Source organism: Coregonus lavaretus (assembly GCF_964263955.1).
Source record: "Coregonus lavaretus genome assembly, chromosome: 12".
In the NCBI taxonomy this organism is placed as follows: domain Eukaryota; kingdom Metazoa; phylum Chordata; class Actinopteri; order Salmoniformes; family Salmonidae; genus Coregonus; species Coregonus lavaretus.
Genome location: NC_139999.1, coordinates 22,879,846 through 22,899,731, shown reverse-complemented (window position 1 = coordinate 22,899,731; position 19,886 = coordinate 22,879,846). Strand labels below are relative to the sequence as shown.

Sequence of the window (19,886 nt, the reverse complement as noted above, 5' to 3'; positions counted from 1 at the left end):
AGAAGTCCTGGGGGGGGGAGACACAGACACAACAGGGCGGAATGAAACAAGGCAGCAGTACAGTTCAAGGGAAATCCAAAATACGTAGTAGCAAGGCAGAAGGCAGGTCAGAGTTACCGGGATTGAAGAGTAGTCAGGAGTCGTAATGGCAGAAGCAGGTCTGGATCTCCTGGGGCAGAAGAGTATCCAAAAATCAGGCAGGTCCGGGGTCACAAAACCAGGGTGAGCCAGAAGCGCGAGCAAACAGGTTCCGGGAGTGAGCTTTGCAGACGATCTGACACCGGAGAGCTGAAAGACAGGGCCTTAAATACTGGGAGAGGTAGTGGGTAATGCAGCGCAGCTGGCAGAGTAATTAGAGCAGAGCAGAGCAGGGACAGGTGGAGCTAGTTAGGCTGAGTAGAGAGAGTGGTGAGCAGAGTGGAAGAAAATTAAGGTGGTAACCCGGTGGAGTGAGAGGCTCATGACAGCAGATTGGATGGCAGTACACCACCGCCACCAGCCTGTACCGTTGACGCCAAATCCTGACTCTGCCAACAGCATGATGCCACAGGAACCGGGATTCGTCGGACCAGGCGATGTTTTTCCACTCCTCAATTGTCCTGTGTTGTTGATCGTGTGCCCATTGGAGCTGCTTCTTCTTGTTTTTAGCTGATAGGAGTGGAACCCGTTGTGGTCGTCTGCTGCAGTAGCCAATCCATGACAAGGATCGACGAGTTGTGCATTCCAAGATGGCGTTCTTCACAGCACTGTTGTACTGCACCATTATTTGTCTGTTTGTGGCCCGCCTGTTAGCTTCATGATTCTTGCCATTCTCCTTCGACCACTGTCATCAACAAGCTGTTTTCGCCCATATGACTGCCATTGACTGGATGTTTTTGAGATACTGGATCCGGCGTGCCTGGCACCAACCATCATACCACACTCAAAGTCGCTTAGGTCACTAGTATTGCCCATTTTAACGTTTTGTTTGGTTACTACATGATTCCATATGTGTTATTTAATAGTTTTAATGTCTTCACTATTATTCTACAATGTAAAAAATAGTAAAAATAAAGAAAAACACTTGAATGAGTAGGTGTGTCCAAACTTTTGACTGGTAGTGTATACGTTTACGGTGAATTATAAAAGTTATTATTTTGAGGACACTCAAGTGAATAAACGCATTCAGTACTCTCTACATATAGTGGGGAAAAAAAGTATTTAGTCAGCCACCAATTGTGCAAGTTCTCCCACTTAAAAAGATGAGAGAGGCCTGTAATTTTCATCATAGGTACACGTCAACTATGACAGACAAATTGAGGAGAAAAAAATCCAGAAAATCACATTGTAGGATTTGTTATGAATTTATTTGCAAATTATGGTGGAAAATAAGTATTTGGTCACCTACAAACAAGCAAGATTTCTGGCTCTCACAGACCTGTAACTTCTTCTTTAAGAGGCTCCTCTGTCCTCCACTCGTTACCTGTATTAATGGCACCTGTTTGAACTTGTTATCAATATAAAAGACACCTGTCCACAACTTCAAACAGTCACACTCCAAACTCCACTATGGCCAAGACCAAAGAGCTGTCAAAAGACACCAGAAACAAAATTGTAGACCTGCACCAGGCTGGGAAGACTGAATCTGCAATAGGTAAGCAGCTTGGTTTGAAGAAATCAACTGTGGGAGCAATTATTAGGAAATGGAAGACATACAAGACCACTGATAATCTCCCTCGATCTGGGGCTCCACGCAAGATCTCACCCCGTGGGGTCAAAATGATCACAAGAACAGTGAGCAAAAATCCCAGAACCACACGGGGGGACCTAGTGAATTACCTGCAGAGAGCTGGGACCAAAGTAACAAAGCCTACCATCAGTAACACACTACGCCGCCAGGGACTCAAATCCTGCAGTGGCAGACGTGTCCCCCTGCTTAAGCCAGTACATGTCCAGGCCCGTCTGAAGTTTGCGAGAGTGCATTTGGATGATCCAGAAGAGGATTGGGAGAATGTCATATGGTCAGATGAAACCAAAATAGAACTTTTTGGTAAAAACTCAACTCGTCGTGTTTGGAGGACAAAGAATGCTGAGTTGCATCCAAAGAACACCATACCTACTGTGAAGCATGGGGGTGGAAACATCATGCTTTGGGGCTGTTTTTCTGCAAAGGGACCAGGACGACTGATCCGTGTAAAGGAAAGAATGAATGGGGCCATGTATCGTGAGATTTTGAGTGAAAACCTCCTTCCATCAGCAAGGGCATTGAAGATGAAACGTGGCTGGGTCTTTCAGCATGACAATGATCCCAAACACACCGCCCAGGCAACGAAGGAGTGGCTTCGTAAGAAGCATTTCAAGGTCCTGGAGTGGCCTAGCCAGTCTCCAGATCTCAACCCCATAGAAAATCTTTGGAGGGAGTTGAAAATCCGTGTTGCCCAGCGACAGCCCCAATACATCACTGCTCTAGAGGAGATCTGCATGGAGGAATGGGCCAAAATACCAGCAACAGTGTGTGAAAACCTTGTGAAGACTTACAGAAAATGTTTGACCTGTGTCATTGCCAACAAAGGGTATATAACAAAGTATTGAGAAACTTTTGTTATTGAACAAATACTTATTTTCCACCATAATTTGCAAATAAATTCATTAAAAATCCTACAATGTGATTTTCTGGATTGTTTTTTCTCATTTTGTCTGTCATAGTTGACGTGTACCTATGGTGAAAATTACAGGCCTCTCTCATCTTTTTAAGTGGGAGAACTTGCACAATTGGTGGCTGACTAAATACTTTTTTTCCCCACTGTACTTCAGATAGGCGCCTTCTCTGTGCTGGCCTTGAAAATCACTTAATAGCTTCTGACCTTCTTCAGCAGACAGGAGAATTTTCCATCTTTATGTCTCAGCTGATAGCCGTCCATCTGACCACTACCCATACCTCCCAGTTAACCAAGATAGAGCTTAGTGTTGCCAGAACAGAACCGTCTCTGACACACTACAATAGGAAGATGTGTTCTGTGTGCACCGCTGGACAACATGGTAGTGTTATCTAGTCATGGTCATGAAACAGGAACAGCCTCTGGGTTTCAGACTCTCTCTGGGTTTCATCCTATGAATCCCTGTCTGCTAACTTTAGCGTGATCACATGACCCTGAGTTCCTTGCATGCCTGGGCTAATGGAATGTCAGGAACATTGGTTAATTTACTGTCACATTCTACAGACATTCTATTTAGAATAATCTGAATGCTCTTCATGAGCCCTAAACAGACCACGAGAGACTGACAGTCAGAAGCACAAACAGATCAAATCAAAATCAAATCATATGTTATTTGTCACATAGACGTGTTTAGCAGATGTTATTGCGGGTGTAGCGAAATGCTTGTGCTTCCAGCTCTGACAGTGCAGTAATATCTAACAAGTAATATCTAACAATTTCACAACATATACCCAATACACACAAATCTAAGTTAGGAATGGAATTAAGAATATATACATATATGGACGAGCAATGACAAAGCGTATTGGCCTAAAATACAGTAGAATATTATAGAATACAGTATATACATATGAGAAAAGTAATGCAAGATATGTAAACATTATTAAAGTGACTAGTGTTCCATTTCTTAAAGTGGCCAGTGATTTCAATAGGCAGCAGCAGCCTCTAATGTGCTAGTGATGGCTATTTAACAGTCTGATGGCCTTGAGATAGAAGCTGTTTTTCATTCTCTCTGTCCCAGCTTTGATGTACCTGTACTGACCACGCCTTCTGGATGATAGCGGGGTGAACAGGCAGTGGCTTGGGTGGTTGATGTCCTTGACAATCTTTCTGGCCTTCCTGTGACATCGGGTGCTGTAGGTGTCCTGGAGGGCGGGTAGTTTTCCCCGGTAATGCTTTCGGCAGACCGCACCATCCTCTGGAGAGCCCTGCGGTTGCGGGCTGTGCAGTTGCCGTACCAGGTGGTGATACAGCCCAACAGGATGCTCTCAATTGTGCATCTGTAAAAGTTTGTGAGGGTTTTAGGTGCCAAGCCAAATTTCTTCAGCCTCCTGAGGTTGAAGAGGCTCTGTTGTGCCTTCTTTTCAGTTTGTCAGTGATGTGTGCGCCAAGGAACTTGAAGATTTCCACCTTCTCCACTGCGGTCCTGTCGATGTGGATAGGGGGGTGCACCTTTCCTGAAGTCCACAATCATCTCCTTTGTTTTGTTGACATTGAGTGAGAGGTTATTTTCCTTGCACCACACTCCCAGAGCCCTCACCCCCTCCCTGGAGGCTGTCTCGTCATTGTTGGTAATCAAGCCTACTACTGTTGTGTTGTCTGCAAACTTGATGATTGAGTTGGAGGCATGCTTGGCCACGCAGTCATGGGTGAACAGGGAGTACAGGAGGGGGCTGAGCACACACCCTTGTGGGGCCCAAGTGTTGAGGATCAGTGAAGTGGAGATGTTGTTTCCTACCTTCAACACCTGGGGGCGGCCCGTCATGAAGTCCAGGTCACAGTTGCACAGGGCGGGGTTCAGACCTAGGGTCTCGAGCTTAATGATGAGCTTGGAGGGTATTATGGTGTTGAATGCTGAGCTATAGTCAATGAACGGCATTCTTACATAGGTATTCCTCTTGTCCAGATGGGATTGGGCAGTGTGATGGCAATTGCATCGTCTGTGGATCTATTGGGGCGGTAAACAAATTGAAGTGGGTCGAGGGTGACAGGTAAGGTAGAGGTGATATGATCCTTGACTAGTCTCTCAAAGCACTTCATGATGACAGAGGTGAGTGCTGGTCTTTTGAACAATCATCTGGCTGGACCGATTTCGACAGAATATCCAGAGAGAGCCATGTTTCCTTGAAACAAAGTATGTTACAGGCCCTGATGTCTCTCTGGAAAGAAATCCTTGCCCTGAGCTCGTCGACTTTGTTATCCAAAGACTGAATATTAGCGAGTAATATAATTGGAAGCGGTGGGTGGTGTGCGCGCCTCCTAAGTCGAACCAGCAGGCCGCTCTGAGTGCCTCTCTTCCGCCGGCGATGTTTTGGGTCAGCCGCTGGAATCAGTTCAATTGCCCTGGGGAGAGCAAACAAAGGATCTGCTTCGGGGAAGTCGTATTCCTGGTCATAATGCTGGTGAGTTACCGCCGCTCTGATATCCAATCGTTTTTACCGGCTGTAATGATACAAAACACTTTGAGCTAATAATGTAAAAAAGAACACATAAAAAAAACAAAATACAGCAAAGTTTCCTAAGAGCTAGTCGCGAGGCCGCCATCTTCGTCAGCACCAGGATTGTCCTTAACAGACAAGCCTTTGTTAGCAGTCTTCTCAGTAACAGGTGGTCTATCACAAACTAAAGTGCCACACTTCTTTTCACTCTTTCACCTGCAGCAGTTTAGCTTCATTTGAAATATGTGATAGTCATTAGCTTAGGCATGATCAACTTCATTCTGCAATTAAAATGCAAATTGAAAGACAAGCTGTTTTCAAGTTGTCATGCTTTGGATGTTACATACTTTGACTCACTCAGTGCTTTTCACAAGCCCCATACAAACTCCATATGACAAACACAAGTGTAGAAGTATTCAAACCACATTCTCATAAGAATGTACTCTGTAAATATGACATGGATCACAACATTCAGTAAGACAAATAACAAAGATGCTATAACCAGAGCCATATATGGGATGTGTGTTCTCTCCAGTGGGTGTAATCTCCCTGGAGTCAGCCATGCCCCAGCGGACCAGACCACTGTCACTGTCCTGCATCAACACAACTGCATTATCCCCTCCTCTACTCCTCTATGGCGCAGCCCAGAAAGCATATGGCCACAATTTGTGGCACCTCTGACAGCCTCTTATCTCTGCTTTAATTAAGCACATGGAAAAGCCACAGACTCACTCTCAGTGCCAAACCATTGACACACTGACTGACTGCACAACCCCTCTGTCCTTGGGTAAAGGCCTGCAGCGATGAGAAGATATGTAAACGAAATGAATGAATATGTGAATAAATATATGGGTTGGGTTGATGAAGTAAGGCTGTGTGCGCTGATGAGTTTTGAAACCATGTGTTCCGTTAGATCAATACCCAGACGACTGGAGATCGACAGGGTTGTTTTTTCCAGGACTAATTTCTTTGGAAACGATGTGACAATGTGCATCTTTGCGGGTTTGACTTAATCAATGGCAGTGGCCTAGAGGCTCAGTAAAAGAGGGGAAACAAGACACACACTCCCAGAAGAGAAATGTGTCGCACATGTTTGTGCAGCTGTTTTGGTCATAACAGTCAACAAAATGAGAACTCCTCTCTCACCCTTTGTTATTTGACCACAGCAAAATATATGAACAATGAAAGACATACCCTCTAAAGGAACCTACATAAACACACACTATTGCCCCCAACATGTCAATAGCATTGGACTTCAATCACTTTTAATCTAGAGAGTATAGTTAAATACCTATAGTTTTGAGACCTGCAGCAGAAGGGAGGGTGTGGAGTGGACACAGATTACGAGGGCCAGAGACCTAGCTAGCGTAATCCTCTGACCACATGGACATCAGACACAATCCAATTTATAGCCCTGCTACTTCACCTTTCAAACACAAACTTAACGTGGATCTCTTGTCTAAGTGTAAATGTAGAAAACGGGAGAATTAGATGACAAGAGAAGTAAACTACTCCTGTCATTTTGGATGTAAGGGTTGTATTAATTGAGGAGATAGCTTGTGAGTTACAAACTGCGCTTCAGTGAAGACCATAAGAATCCCATCAGCATAGTTATTAATGCGTTAATCCATAGAGCTGCATCAGCAGCACATAACTTATCTGGGTTTATGATTAGATCAGCTAGAGCTCACAGACATCTGTTTGCAAACAGTGCCACAAAGGCCCATGAATCACAATATTTGTAACACTTGACTCATGACCTCATGGGGGTAATGACATTTACAGAGAAGTTACTTTTTAATCAGCGCTTTTGCCATATTCTCATTCATTTTAGCATTTAGCAGATGGTGAGCATGACTGTTCAGTGGTAGACATAGCTTCACATGAACACACCAGTACCCAGTGAGGGAACGGACACCTGTCAATCTTTCTCTGAAATATTATTTTATTCCAATGCAGGACAACATCAGTACATAAACAGGCATGCGTTTCTATTTCTACATTATAGATATTCAATACATAAATGATTCTATACAAAATATAAAAATATGTGGGACCTCATTTACATAGTATTTACATTACTTCCTTAACTTAGTGAATTCATTAATTAATTTACTTATATACATCCTATAAACTTGAGTATAATGGTATATACCTAAATCACATTGCATGAAATAGCTGGACCTTACTAAACTGACTGTACCTTACTGTTGCTGAATGGAAATGACATTATTATTACGATTGCATGTTGGCTTTGATAAACATGGTGACAGACAAGCAGAGCGCAGTGTGAGAGTCAGAGAAATATAATCAGTACTCAGGATAACTTGTTTTGAAACATTAAATGGATAAACATGCAAAACATGCGTGCTGTCAACGGTTTACCCAACTGCATATCAAACACTGTCAACCTCACAATACTCAACAACTTCAGAAGAGTGGCTGTTTTTTTTTCTGAACAGATGAACTATGTTAGTGTACAGTCGTGGTCAAAAGTTTTGAGAATGACACAAATATTAATTTTCACAAAGTCTGCTGCCTCAGTTTTTATGATGGCAATTTACATATACTCCAAAATGTTATGAAGAGTGATCAGATGAATTGCAATTAATTGCAAAGTCCCTCTTTGCCATGAAAATGAACTTAATCCCCAAAAAAACATTTCCACTGCATTTCAGCCCTGCCACAAAAGGACCAGCTGACATCATGTCAATGAGTCTCTCGTTAACACAGGTGAGAGTGTTGACGAGGACAAGGCTGGAGATCACTCTGCCATGCTGATTGAGTTAGAATAACAGACTGGAAGCTTTAAAAGGAGGCTGGTGCTTGAAATCTCTGTTCTTCCTCTGTTAACCATGGTTACCTGCAAGGAAACACGTGCAGTCATCATTGCTTTGAACAAAAAGGCCTTCACAGGCAAGGATATTGCTGCTAGTAAGATTGCACCTAAATCAACCATTTATTGGATCATCAAGAACTTCAAGGAGAGAGATTACATTGTTGTGAAGATGGCTTCAGGGCGCCCAAGAAAGTCCAGCAAGCGCCAGGACCGTCTCCTAAAGTTGATTCAGCTGCGGGATCGGGGCACCACCAGTGCAGAGCTTGCTCAGGAATGGCAGCAGGCAGGTGTGAGTGCATCTGCACGCACAGTGAGGCGAAGCCTTTTGGAGGATAGCCTATTTTCAAGAAGGGTAGCGAGGAAGCCACTTCTCTCCAGGAAAAACATCAGGGACAGACTGATATTCTGCAAAAGGTACAGGGATTGGACTGCTGAGGACTGGGGTAAAGTCATTTTCTCTGATGAATCCCCTTTCCGATTGTTTGGGGCATCCGGAAAAAAGCTTGTCCGGAGAAGACAAGGTGAGCGCTACCATCAGTCCTGTGTCATGCCAACAGTAAAGCATCCTGAGACCATTCATGTGTGGGGTTGCTTTTCAGCCAAGGGAGTGGGCTCACTCACAATTTTGCCTAAGAACACAGCCATGAATAAAGAATGGTACCAACACATCCTCCGAGAGCAACTTCTCCCAACCATCCAAGAACAGTTTGGTGACGAACAATGCCTTTTCCAGCATGATGGAGCACCTTGCCATAAGGCAAAAGTGATAACTAAGTGGCTCGGGGAACAAAACATCGACATTTTGGGTCCATGGCCAGGAAACTCCCCAGACCTTAATCCCATTGAGAACTTGTGGTCAATCCTCAAGAGGCGGGTGGACAAACAAAAACCCACAAATAACTGACAAACTCCAAGCATTGATTATGCAAGAATGGGCTGCCATCTGTCAGGATGTGGCCCAGAAGTTAATTGACAGCATGCCAGGGCGGATTGCAGAGGTCTTGAAAAAGAAGGGTTGACTCTGCAAATATTGACTCTTTGCATAAACTTAATGTAATTGTCAATAAAAGCCTTTGATACTTCAGTATACCATAGTAACATCTGACAAAAATATCTAAAAACACTGAAGCAGCTAACTTTGTGAAGACCAATACTTGTGTCATTCTCAAAACTTTTGACCACGACTGTATACTGGGGAGAGGGAGGGCACTTTCTCTTGACTCTGGCCATGTGGCGAATGTTAAGAGATTATGCAATTCTTGCTTTTCCGGCGTTTGCGGGTGTGCAGCTGTCCCCCTCTGCCGCTCATTTGGTGCGGTCCGCCCACCCCCGTGGAGCTGTACTTGTGGAGGAGCTCCTGGCTGCTAAGGTACCTCAGCTGCACGGGCCTGGGGATGGGCTCTCCCAGGAAGTAGCCCTCGTCCTCTGACTCAGATGATGAAGAGCAGGTGGAGCACCACTCGTCCTCATCATCGTAGTCGTCCCATGAGTAGGGCCCGGCGAGGCGGCGGTGGGCACCCGGGTTCTGCAGGGTGAGGTCAGATGTGGTGCGAGGGCACTGCCTGAATGGCTCCGGCCCCCTGTACCTCCCCCCTGCGCCCCCAAACGGGTCCCTGGCGCCCCGGGGAGGGGGGAACTGGTCATAGTCCTCTCTGACTCTCAGCTTGGGCCTCTCCTGGGGTCTCTCCCTGCGCTCTGCGGCCAGGTGCAGGGCGTTCTCCGAGCGGGAGCGTCTGGAGCGACGTGAGCGGTGGTGGTGGTGTCTACGGCGCTGAGGGGTGTCTTCAGGGTCAGCCATGCCCGGGCCCTCTCCTCGTCTCTGGGTGCGCTCGCTGATGGGCGGGAGGCGTGCAGCATTGGCGCTGCTCACCAGGCTGACCCTGTCCTCCTCCTGGTAGGTGAAGCCGGGGGGCAAGCGGCCCATCCCCATGCCCAGGCCTGGGGGCTCACAGTACTGCAGAGGGTACTGCACCTGCACCTGCACCGGGGGCTCCAGCTCCATGTAGGGCTGGCCTGAGGTCAGGCTGCGCAGAGACTCAGAACTGTGGAACTGGACAGAGGAGTTGAGGGTGCCCATGTTGCTCTTCTCTGACACGTTCATGCCAGAGTCTTTGCTCAGGTCGGGCATGGAGAAACGAGACAGGTGCTTCTGGCGTTTCCCTCCTCCGTCTGCTGACGTTCCTTCAGAGAGAGAACAGAGGGGTTAGTCAGTGGTCAACTTCATCAGTTGTCCTTATTATTATCATTAGGGGTGTGCTGACATGGCCATACTCGTATTCGTAATCGTATCCATAAGTTGACAGTTGATAGTCGGATCGGATGATTCTCGTGATCGGAAAAACTGAAGTGTTTTAATATGCCTAAATAGATGTTGGCAAAATACCTCCTTGCACGTTCTCACTGCAAAAAAGCTGCAGATTAGGAGCAGTGCGCAGAGGGGTGGGTGTGTATGCGTATGTGTCCTCAACTTGCAGTGGGCAGCCAAGTTTGCTGTCAGAATGCGCATTAGCGTTGTATATTTTTTCCCTAATCTTGCCCCACTTGTTAGATATTATGCACATTGATAGCTTGATAGCAAACATCCTCACCATGTGATTTATCATAGTAGCAGGCAGCAGCAATCTAAATGATCAGACCGAAAACATGCGAGGAAAAGTGATCGGGTGAAACTATGAAGCGAGTGGATGGAGAGATACAGCTTCACTCTATCCAATCAGAGCAGCAGAATCAACGTACAGCCCGCCCTTCACTTTACAGACAGGAAAACTAACCAGTTGAGTTATTTAGAGCACTCACATGAATTACATTTACGTCATTTAGCAGACGCTCTTATCCAGAGCGACTTACAGTTAGTGCATACATTATTCTTTTTTTAATTTTTCATACTGGCCCCCCGTGGGAAACGAACCCACAACCCTGGCGTTGCAAACGCCATGCTCTACCAACTGAGCTACCTCCCTGCCGGCCATTCCCTCCCCTACCCTGGACGACGCTGGGCCAATTGTGCGCCACCCCATTGGTCTCCCGGTTGCGGCCGGCTACAGCAGAGCCTGGATGAATGACTCAAAGAGAGTACCGTATGGTTTAGAAACTCTGACTGACTGACATGAGAAAGATGCTTGCTGGCATCTTTTTTTTCTCCTGATCACGGATAATGACAAAAAATATCCCGAAAATAACCTTTGATATAATAGACATTACACTCTTATGTGAACAATACTTTTTTAGTTAGCCCCAGATGGGTTGCAGTATTCAGTGAGAAATAAAATGTCCTGAGCAGTAAAATATATTGCTTCAAATATAATCATATTAATTAATCTTCACATGATGGTGAATTTTGAATGAGTTACCTGTAGCGTTGGACAGGGTGAGTGACTCCATGGAACCCCTGGGTGTCTGCTCTAGGGGAGTGAGCTGCTCTGTGAAGCTAAGTGCACTGATGGGATTCCTGCTGCGCCCCATCTGGGGAGGCCCCACCTCCTTGTCCCTGTCCCTCTGGTTCTCCCTCTGGAACACATGCAGACTGACTGAGCGCTTGTCAGAGAAGCCATTGTGGGGTGAGGAGCTGTGGGGTACGTCAATGCTTTGCTGGGGTTTCAGTTTGGGGGGGTAGTAGTTGACTGGGCCCTTGTGGAACCAGTTCTCATTCATGGAGTGGCCCTTCAGGGCTGAGATGGGCGGCCTCTTGGGGACACCCGTCTCCTTGGACCTGGGGTCTGGTTGGCCGCCCTGCCCGGGGGAGGTGGAGTTATATGCAGTCCTGACGTTGCATTGGCTGAGCAGCTGGAGTGGAGTGGGTGTTGCTGTGTGGTCTGATCGGCCCTCGTAGGGGTACGTGTCGCCCCCCTGTCCCTGGCTCTGCCATGCGGGCGGCTCACGGGTCAGACTGGGCGTCTGGCTGGACAGACTCAGCAGGTCCATCTGTAAGGAGAGAGGATCCACCTCGCTCGAAAACCGCCCCGCCTGACCCCCGTTCTTCCCAGCCTTGGAGCTGCGGCGGGGCTCTCGAGTTGAGCGTGCGCTCTGGAAGGCGGAGTCTGAGGAGTCTGACCCGTTAGGCTCCTCCCCAAGGTTGCAGGAGCGTGAGCAGAAGATTTGTCCCTGTTTGGGCAGGAAGGGGCGACCTAGGAGGGAACACTTACAGCGGGCACAGCAGAAACAGCCCTCTGTGGCATGCCAGTGCTGCCCGTCATACGTCATCTGGCCCTGGTCAATGCCTGCGGGAGAGAGGGGAAAGACTTGTTAGCATATAAGCCAAAATGTCCATGAAAAGGTCCCAATACATTTTACTATTTTGCTCTGTAATGCTCAGAGCCAATGCCTGCAACAGAAAACCATCAAGACTAATCATTGTAGAAACACTGTAGGTGGGGAATGTGAAAGAGAAAGTGCTATAAGCAGCTTGGCAAATTGAGGCTAATCAAATACAAAACATGAGCTAAATATTCTAGAGGGAGAACTCATATCCGAATTAAAAGATAAAGATATCGTCCCTAAACTGGATTTTTTAAAAGTTAAAACTGCAGTAGGAAATTATAAGTAAACTTGAGTGAAGAAGCGCCCTGGGGCTACGACACTTAGCGGAGTTTAGGGGTAAACCCATTATGTACCATGCCTGGCACTGTATAAACACATTAGATTTTAAGTATGTTTGGAATTGCCGGGGAGAATGGTCCAAGGCTAATGGCTGCCATCTGGTTTCAATATGTTTTTTGATGGTTTCAATTTATAATCAGTTTTACTCAAATACTTTCTTTATCCTGTATAACAAATAATTACAGAGCTGCATGTCTGTCTGCTGAGGGCCATGCCAGATCACAGCTGGGGATCCTGTTGAGGGATAAGCCAGCAGCTCTCTGGACTGAGAGGAACACACAGAGGTTGCACTGGGCCAACTGGTGATACGGCGCTGGGTTTACCCTCCAAAAAAAAACACAGAGTTGTCCTGCTCAGAACGGGTTTGGTTAACCTACAGAAAATGATCTTATGAAAATGTATGAAACATGTATCTACTGAATACATTTGAAATTGAATTGATTTCACCCACTGATCTTTTTCCCCTTTTGAGAAAACAGTCTTAAGTTCACATAGTCTGTATTAAAGGACAATAAGGTATCTGCATGCTAGTGTTGCATTAAAACCTACCCACGGTTACTCTCAGCTAAAAGCAGGTCATATCTGCACCTTTTCATATTTCTCCCTGAAATGTTTCTCCAAGCTAAATCCAGGTCATTCCTCTGTTCCCTTAACATTACAGAAATCATGCAGCTGAAATAGCGTCCCATTCGTCTAGCTTTGCGTATTAAATCCAATCAAATATTATTTGCCACATGCGCCGAATACAACAGGTGTAGGTAGACCTTACAGTGAAATGCTTACTTACAAGCCCTTAACCAACAACGCAGTTTTAAGAAAAATTAAGTAAAAAATAGATAAGTAAAAAATAAAAATAGCAAATAATGAAAGAGCAGCAGTAAAATAAAATAACAGTAGGGAGGCTATATACAGGGGGTACCGCTACAGAGTCAATGTGCGGGGGCACCGGTTAGTCGAGGTAATATGTACATGTGGGTAGAGTTAAAGTGACTATGCATAGATAATAAACAGATAATGCCAGTGCTCTAGTGCTCAGGAGTAGGGCTCATGTGTTGGATCTAGGGCCTTGCGTTGGCTCTGATGGATGGGGCGGGTGCGTGGCATACCGATGTGTTCCCCACAGGAGTCACAGTACTCTGCATATAGGGACTCGAAACAGCTGCAGCAGTAGGGACGGCCCTCCTTCATAATGTAGCGCTGGCCGCCCAGCACCGTCTCACACTCGAAACAGCAGAAGTGCTTCATGTGCCAGTGCCTGCCCTCTGCCTCCGTGCACTCGTCCGCAAAGATAATCTACAGACGGAGAGAGGGAAGAGGGATGGGGAAGGTATCATTTATCATGCTGCTTTTCCTCTGAGGCAAGGCCCTGCTCACCCAATTACAGAGAATGACAGGACAAAGACTTCAAGGCCTCGCTGCCTGCTACTGCAGCCCTCTCCCTCTCCCTCCCTCATACTGACAGACACTGTCCTACTGTATTACACCATCCACTCTGTCTCACAGTCCACTCTTTGGGATCATGTGTATGGAGATCTAATTGAAAACAATGCTTTATTATTCCCATATTATAGCAGTATATTTCAAGAAAACGCCATATAGGCCTCTTCTGTTTACCCATCACTAAATCATCTATTGTGTTTTGCATGGAAGTTAGTGTCATAGTATTCAATATAATATTTGCCGGGAAGGCCTATAAACGGTTGAGTATCAGAGAGGATTGTGACTGTGTGTGTGTACTGCATGTGTGTGTGTTTGTGTGCCTGTGGGTGTGTTTAGCGGGGTCTGCTCGCACCTCGTCGCAGGCGGAGCAGCGTGGTTTGAGTCTCTCTGCATGGTGCCGACCACAGTAGATCTTCCCTTCCTGGTAGAAGTAGATGAGGTCCACCAGCAGCTCATCACACATGCTGCACACGAAGCAGCCAGGGTGCCAACACACGGCGTGGCCCGCCCGCGACGCAAACACTGCAATGTCACCTCCGTTTATTTGCCCCCCACACTGAGAGATGGAGAGAGACATGGTGGAGGGGAGAGATGGGGGAGGAGAAAGAGACATGGTGGAGGAGAGAGATGGGGGAGGAGAAAGAGACATGGTGGAGGAGAGACATGGGGGAGGAGAAAGATACATGGTGGAGGAGAGAGATGGGGGAGGAGAAAGCGACATGAGGGAGGAAAGACATGGGGGAGGAGAAAGATACATGGTGGAGGAGAGAGATGGGGAGGAGAAAGAGACATGGGGGAGGAGAGACATGGGGGAGGAGAAAGAGACATGAGGGAGGAGAGACATGGGGGAGGAGAAAGATACATGGTGGAGGAGAGAGATGGGGAGGAGAAAGAGACATGGGGGAGGAGAGACATGGGGGAGGAGAAAGAGACATGGGGGAGGGGAGAGATGGGGAGGAGAAAGCAACATGGGGGAGGAGAAAGAGACATGGTGGAGGTGAGAGATGGGGAGAAGAAAGAGACATGGGGGAGGAGAGACATGGGGGAGGAGAGACATGGGGGAGGAGAGACATGGGGGAGGAGAGACATGGGGGAGGAGAGAGAGACATGGGGAGGAGAGAGATGGGGAGGAGAAAGAGACATGGGGAGGAGAGAGATGGGGAGGAGAAAGAGACATGGGGAGGAGAGAGATGTGGAGGAGAAAGAGACATGGGGAGGAGAAAGAGGATAGGCAGGGGAGAAGAAAGGTACAGGGAGTGGGAATGAGTGGGTGGAGACAGTGAGAGATGGTAGGGAGGGGAGAAAGGAGGGGGAGGGAGTGAAGGAGACAGCGTGACAAAGAGAGGAAGGTCAGGGAGTGCAGCAGAGATTTAGAGGGGTGGGAAAGAGAGGGAGATGAGAAAGTTACAATCAGGTTATCTAACTGGCACACAGCCCTGCTACGCATATAGAGATCAGTCGGGGGAGGGGATTCAATCAATACACACTCTTAAAATAATCTGCTCCCCCACACACACACACAGTTCTGTGTATGTCTGTGATATGGTTGTCTGCTTAGCAAGAAACACAGCGAGTAAAACAGGGATACAAACAGGACATGAACATAACAGAGCAGAACTGCCTCAGGTCTGTAAGGGAATGACTGGGAGCTGAGTGTGTTTCTGAATGAACACTTTCTAGTGCTTTCATTTATCTCATGTTATATTGGCTCCGTGTTAAAGATGTAGACTAAAGCAACATCAATATTTGTTTATCTAGGCTGTGATGAACCTTCAAGAGATCTAATCTGGAATGTGCATTCCAAGGTATTACATAAGGTGAAGAGAGAGTTAGGATCAAAAACAGCACAGCATCAAGGAACCTATAAGCTATCAGTTTGTTAGTGTGACATCTGTTCTGGTCAAGCTACTGGGATATATGAGGAGCAAGACAGACAGACAGACAGACAGACACACACACACACACAAACCCTAAAAAACACAAGACCCTCAAGTCTACCACAGTTGAAAGACAGGGTCATGACTTGAATGTGAGGCTCCATTATATGAGCTGCTTTTAAATGTCAGCTGAGCTCTTCACGTGGTGAATCACAATAAAAGCGACAAATGTCACTGGGTACTTAAGATTCTCAGATTCTACCACAAAAGAGATGTGTATGTCCTTCGCCTTTATAGTATTTTCTTTGATAACCTGCTAACGTTTTTTATTTTCTTGTGAGAGATCCCTCATAGTGATGTGACTATACATGTATTTCTAGCATATCTCACCAACTATGGCCACCGATGTATAACGTCTACCAGTCTGTCCTGCCTCTGCCCTACTCATTATGCGAGTGCCTGTGTGTGCACCAGTCCCAGTCCCGCAGGAGTTACTGTACCTGCTCACAGATCACTCCGGTCATCGTCACGGGAAACGGTCTCACACTGCCGCGGCCCAGATTCTCCCGTTTCCGTTGGTTACTGAAGAGTTTGAGCTCACGCTTCTCCTCATCATCCAGAGTGTTACAGTAACGTACCTGGAAAACACATACACATTGTTTAAATAAATGGCAGCAGAGACACACACAAACGCTCTAGTTTGTTATAATTTTAAGCTAGAGACACAAGTTACAATGTCGCAGTTACAAATGACCCCTTTCCAACCTCTGTGTGCCCGGGGGGCAGGGGGGAGAACGGTCTCACCTCATTGTCGTGGGGGGGCAGCTGATGAAGGAGCTGTTTGATGCGGTGCTTCTCTCCTGGGCTGTTTACATAGGGCACTTTGTCCTCAGGCAGGGAACTGTAGTACTGATGAACCTGACGGGAGAGAGACACGGGCTTGTCAGGCCACCACTACCACTAATACTAGTGACATGGTACAAAGATTGGCCCACAAGTAGCAAATTAACATTTAATGGAATCATGTAGGCTATTTGAGAAAGGAGAACATTCATATCTGCATTGTGACCTTAACCCTACCACAGGAACACACATACATGCAGTACACACACACATTTACAATCACTTTGATTTATGACCCTCCGATACAGACTTAATGGAATCTGGCCTTTTACTCCCTCCCAGCATGTTGACATGAGAATGCAACGCTTTACCCCTCGCCCTTACACACACACACACACACACACACACACACACACACACACACACACACACACGTTACATGAATTAACCGTGTTTGTGACAGACAAAGGATTAATACTAATCACACTATTCTAATGACTGCGACATTCTTTACATTATGCCGGCCAACAATGAATGATACATTTTATATTTGAGATTCTTCAAACAGCCACCGTTTGCCTTGATGACAGCTTTGCACACTCTTGGCAAGGCAAAGGGTGGCTATTTGAAGAATCTCAAATATAAAATGTATTTGGATTTCTTGACATTTTCTGTATTGACTGACCTTCATGTCTTAAAGTAATGATGGACTGTCGTTTCTCTTTGCTTATTTAAGCTGTTCTTGCCATAATATGGGCTTGGTATTTTACCAAATAGGGCTATCTTCTACGTTGTCACAACACAACTGATTGGCTCAAACGCAATAAGAAGGAAAGCAATTCCACAAATTAACTTTTAAGAAGACACACCTGTTAATTGAAATGCATTCCAGGTGACTACCTCATGAAGCTGGTTGAGAGAATGCCAAGAGTGTGCAAAGCTGTCATCAAGGCAAAGGGTGGCTATTTGAAGAATCTCAAATATAAAATATATTTTGATTAGTTTAACACTTTTTTGGTTACTACATGATTCCATATGTGTTATTTCATAGTTTTGATGTCTTCCCTATTATTCTACAATGTAAAAATAAAGAAAAACCCTTGAATGAGTAGGCGTGTCCAAACTTTTGACTGGTCCTATATATATATATATATACACACAGTTGAAGTCTGAAGTTTACATACACCTTAGCCAAATACATTTAAACTCAGTTTTTCACAATTCCTGACATTTAATCCAAGTAAAAATGTCCTGTCTTAGGTCAGTTAGGATCACCACTTTATTTTAAGAATGTGAAATGTCAGAATAATAGTAGAAATAATGATTTATTTCAGCTTTTATTTCTTTCATCACATTCCCAGTGGGTCAGAAGTTTACATACACTCAATTATTATTTGGTAGCATTGCCTTTAAATTGTTTAACTTGGGTCAAACTTTTCGGGTAGCCTTCCACAAGCTTCCCACAATAAGTTGGGTGAATTTTGGCCCATTCCTCCTGACAGAGCTGGTGTAAATGAGTCAGGTTTGTAGGCCTCCTTGCTCGCACACGCGTTTTCAGTTTTCTATTGGATTACATTGAGGCTTTGTGATGGCCACTCCAATACCTTGACTTTGTTGTCCTTAAGCCATTTTGCCACAACTTTGGAAGTATGCTTGGGGTCATTGTCCATTTGGAAGACCCATTTGCGACCAAGCTTTAACTTCCTGACTGATGTCTTGAGATGTTGCTTCAATATATCCACATAATTTTCCTTCCTCATGATGCCATCTATTTTGTGATTTTGTTATGTAACTGCACATGGGGACAAAGATCGTACTTTTTGGAGAAATGTCCTCTGGTCTGATGAAACAAATATAGAACTGTTTGGCCATAATAACCATCGTTATGTTTGGAGGAAAAAGGGGAAGGCTTGCAAGCCGAAGAACACCATCCCAACCGTGAAGCACGGGGGTGGCAGCATCATGCTGTGGGGGTGCTTTGCTGCAGGAGGGACTGGTGCACTTCACAAAATAGATGGCATCTTGAGGAAGGAAAATGATGTGGATATATTGAAGCAACATCTCAAGACATCTGTCAGGAAGTTAAAGCTTGGTCGCAAATGGGTCTTCCAAATGGACAATGACCCCAAGCATCAAATCTGGGCGGCAGGTAGCTTAGTGGGTAAGAGCGTTATGCCAGTAACCGAAAGGTCGCTGGTTCTAATCCCCGAGCCGACTAGGTGAAAAATCTGTCGCTGTACCCTTAAGCAAGGCACTTAACCCTAATTGCTCATGTAAGTCACTCTGGATAAGAGCGTCTGCTAAATGACTAAAATGTAAATGTAAATGATGTGAGACGACACACAACTAATCTTCTCCTTTCCCCCTTCTGATAACCAGGTGGCGAATCGCATCTCTGCATGTCTGGCAGACATATCAGTGTGGATGACGGATCACCACCTCAAGCTGAACCTCGGCAAGACGGAGCTGCTCTTCCTCCCGGGGAAGGACTGCCCGTTCCATGATCTCGTCATCACGGTTGACAACTCCGTTGTGTCCTCCTCCCAGAGTGCAAAAAGCCTTGGTGTGACCCTGGACAACACCCTGTCGTTCTCCGCTAACATCAAGGCGGTGACCCGATCCTGTTGGTTCATGCTCTACAACATTCGGAGAGTACGACCCTGCCTTACACAGGAAGCGGCACAGGTCCTAATCCAGGCACTTGTCATCTCCCGTCTGGATTACTGCAACTCGCTGTTGGCTGGGCTCCCTGTCTGTGCCATTAAACCCCTACAACTCATCCAGAATGCCGCAGCCCGTCTGGTGTTCAACCTTCCCAAGTTCTCTCACGTCACCCCGCTCCTCCGCACACTCCACTGGCTTCCAGTTGAAGCTCGCATCTGCTACAAGACCATGGTGCTTGCCTACGGAGCTGTGAGGGGAACGGCACCTCCGTACCTTCAGGCTCTGATCAGTCCCTACACCCAAACGAGGGCAATGCGTTCATCCACCTCTGGCCTGCTGGCCCCCATACCTCTGCGGAAGCACAGTTCCCGCTCAGCCCAGTCAAAACTGTTCGCTGCTCTGGCACCCCAATGGTGGAACAAGCTCCCTCACGACGCCAGGACGGCGGAGTCACTCACCACCTTCCGGAGACATTTGAAACCCCACCTCTTTA

General features: G+C 46.2%; 1 protein-coding gene across 1 annotated transcript in view; it reads right to left on the bottom strand.

The window, feature by feature from the left end:
• Nucleotides 1-7,070: 7,070 nt before the first annotated feature.
• Nucleotides 7,071-19,886, bottom strand: part of prickle2b (prickle homolog 2b) — a 139,271-nt gene continuing 126,455 nt past the window's right edge. Inside the window, exons 4-9 of the mRNA XM_084173707.1 lie at nt 16,691-16,804; nt 16,387-16,524; nt 14,362-14,565; nt 13,676-13,862; nt 11,324-12,190; nt 7,071-10,154 (exon numbers count right to left, since the gene is read on the bottom strand). Of these exons, the coding sequence (XP_084029833.1) occupies nt 9,214-10,154; nt 11,324-12,190; nt 13,676-13,862; nt 14,362-14,565; nt 16,387-16,524; nt 16,691-16,804 (2,451 nt within the window). The 3' untranslated portion in view covers nt 7,071-9,213. The remainder of the gene's footprint in view (nt 10,155-11,323; nt 12,191-13,675; nt 13,863-14,361; nt 14,566-16,386; nt 16,525-16,690; nt 16,805-19,886) is intronic.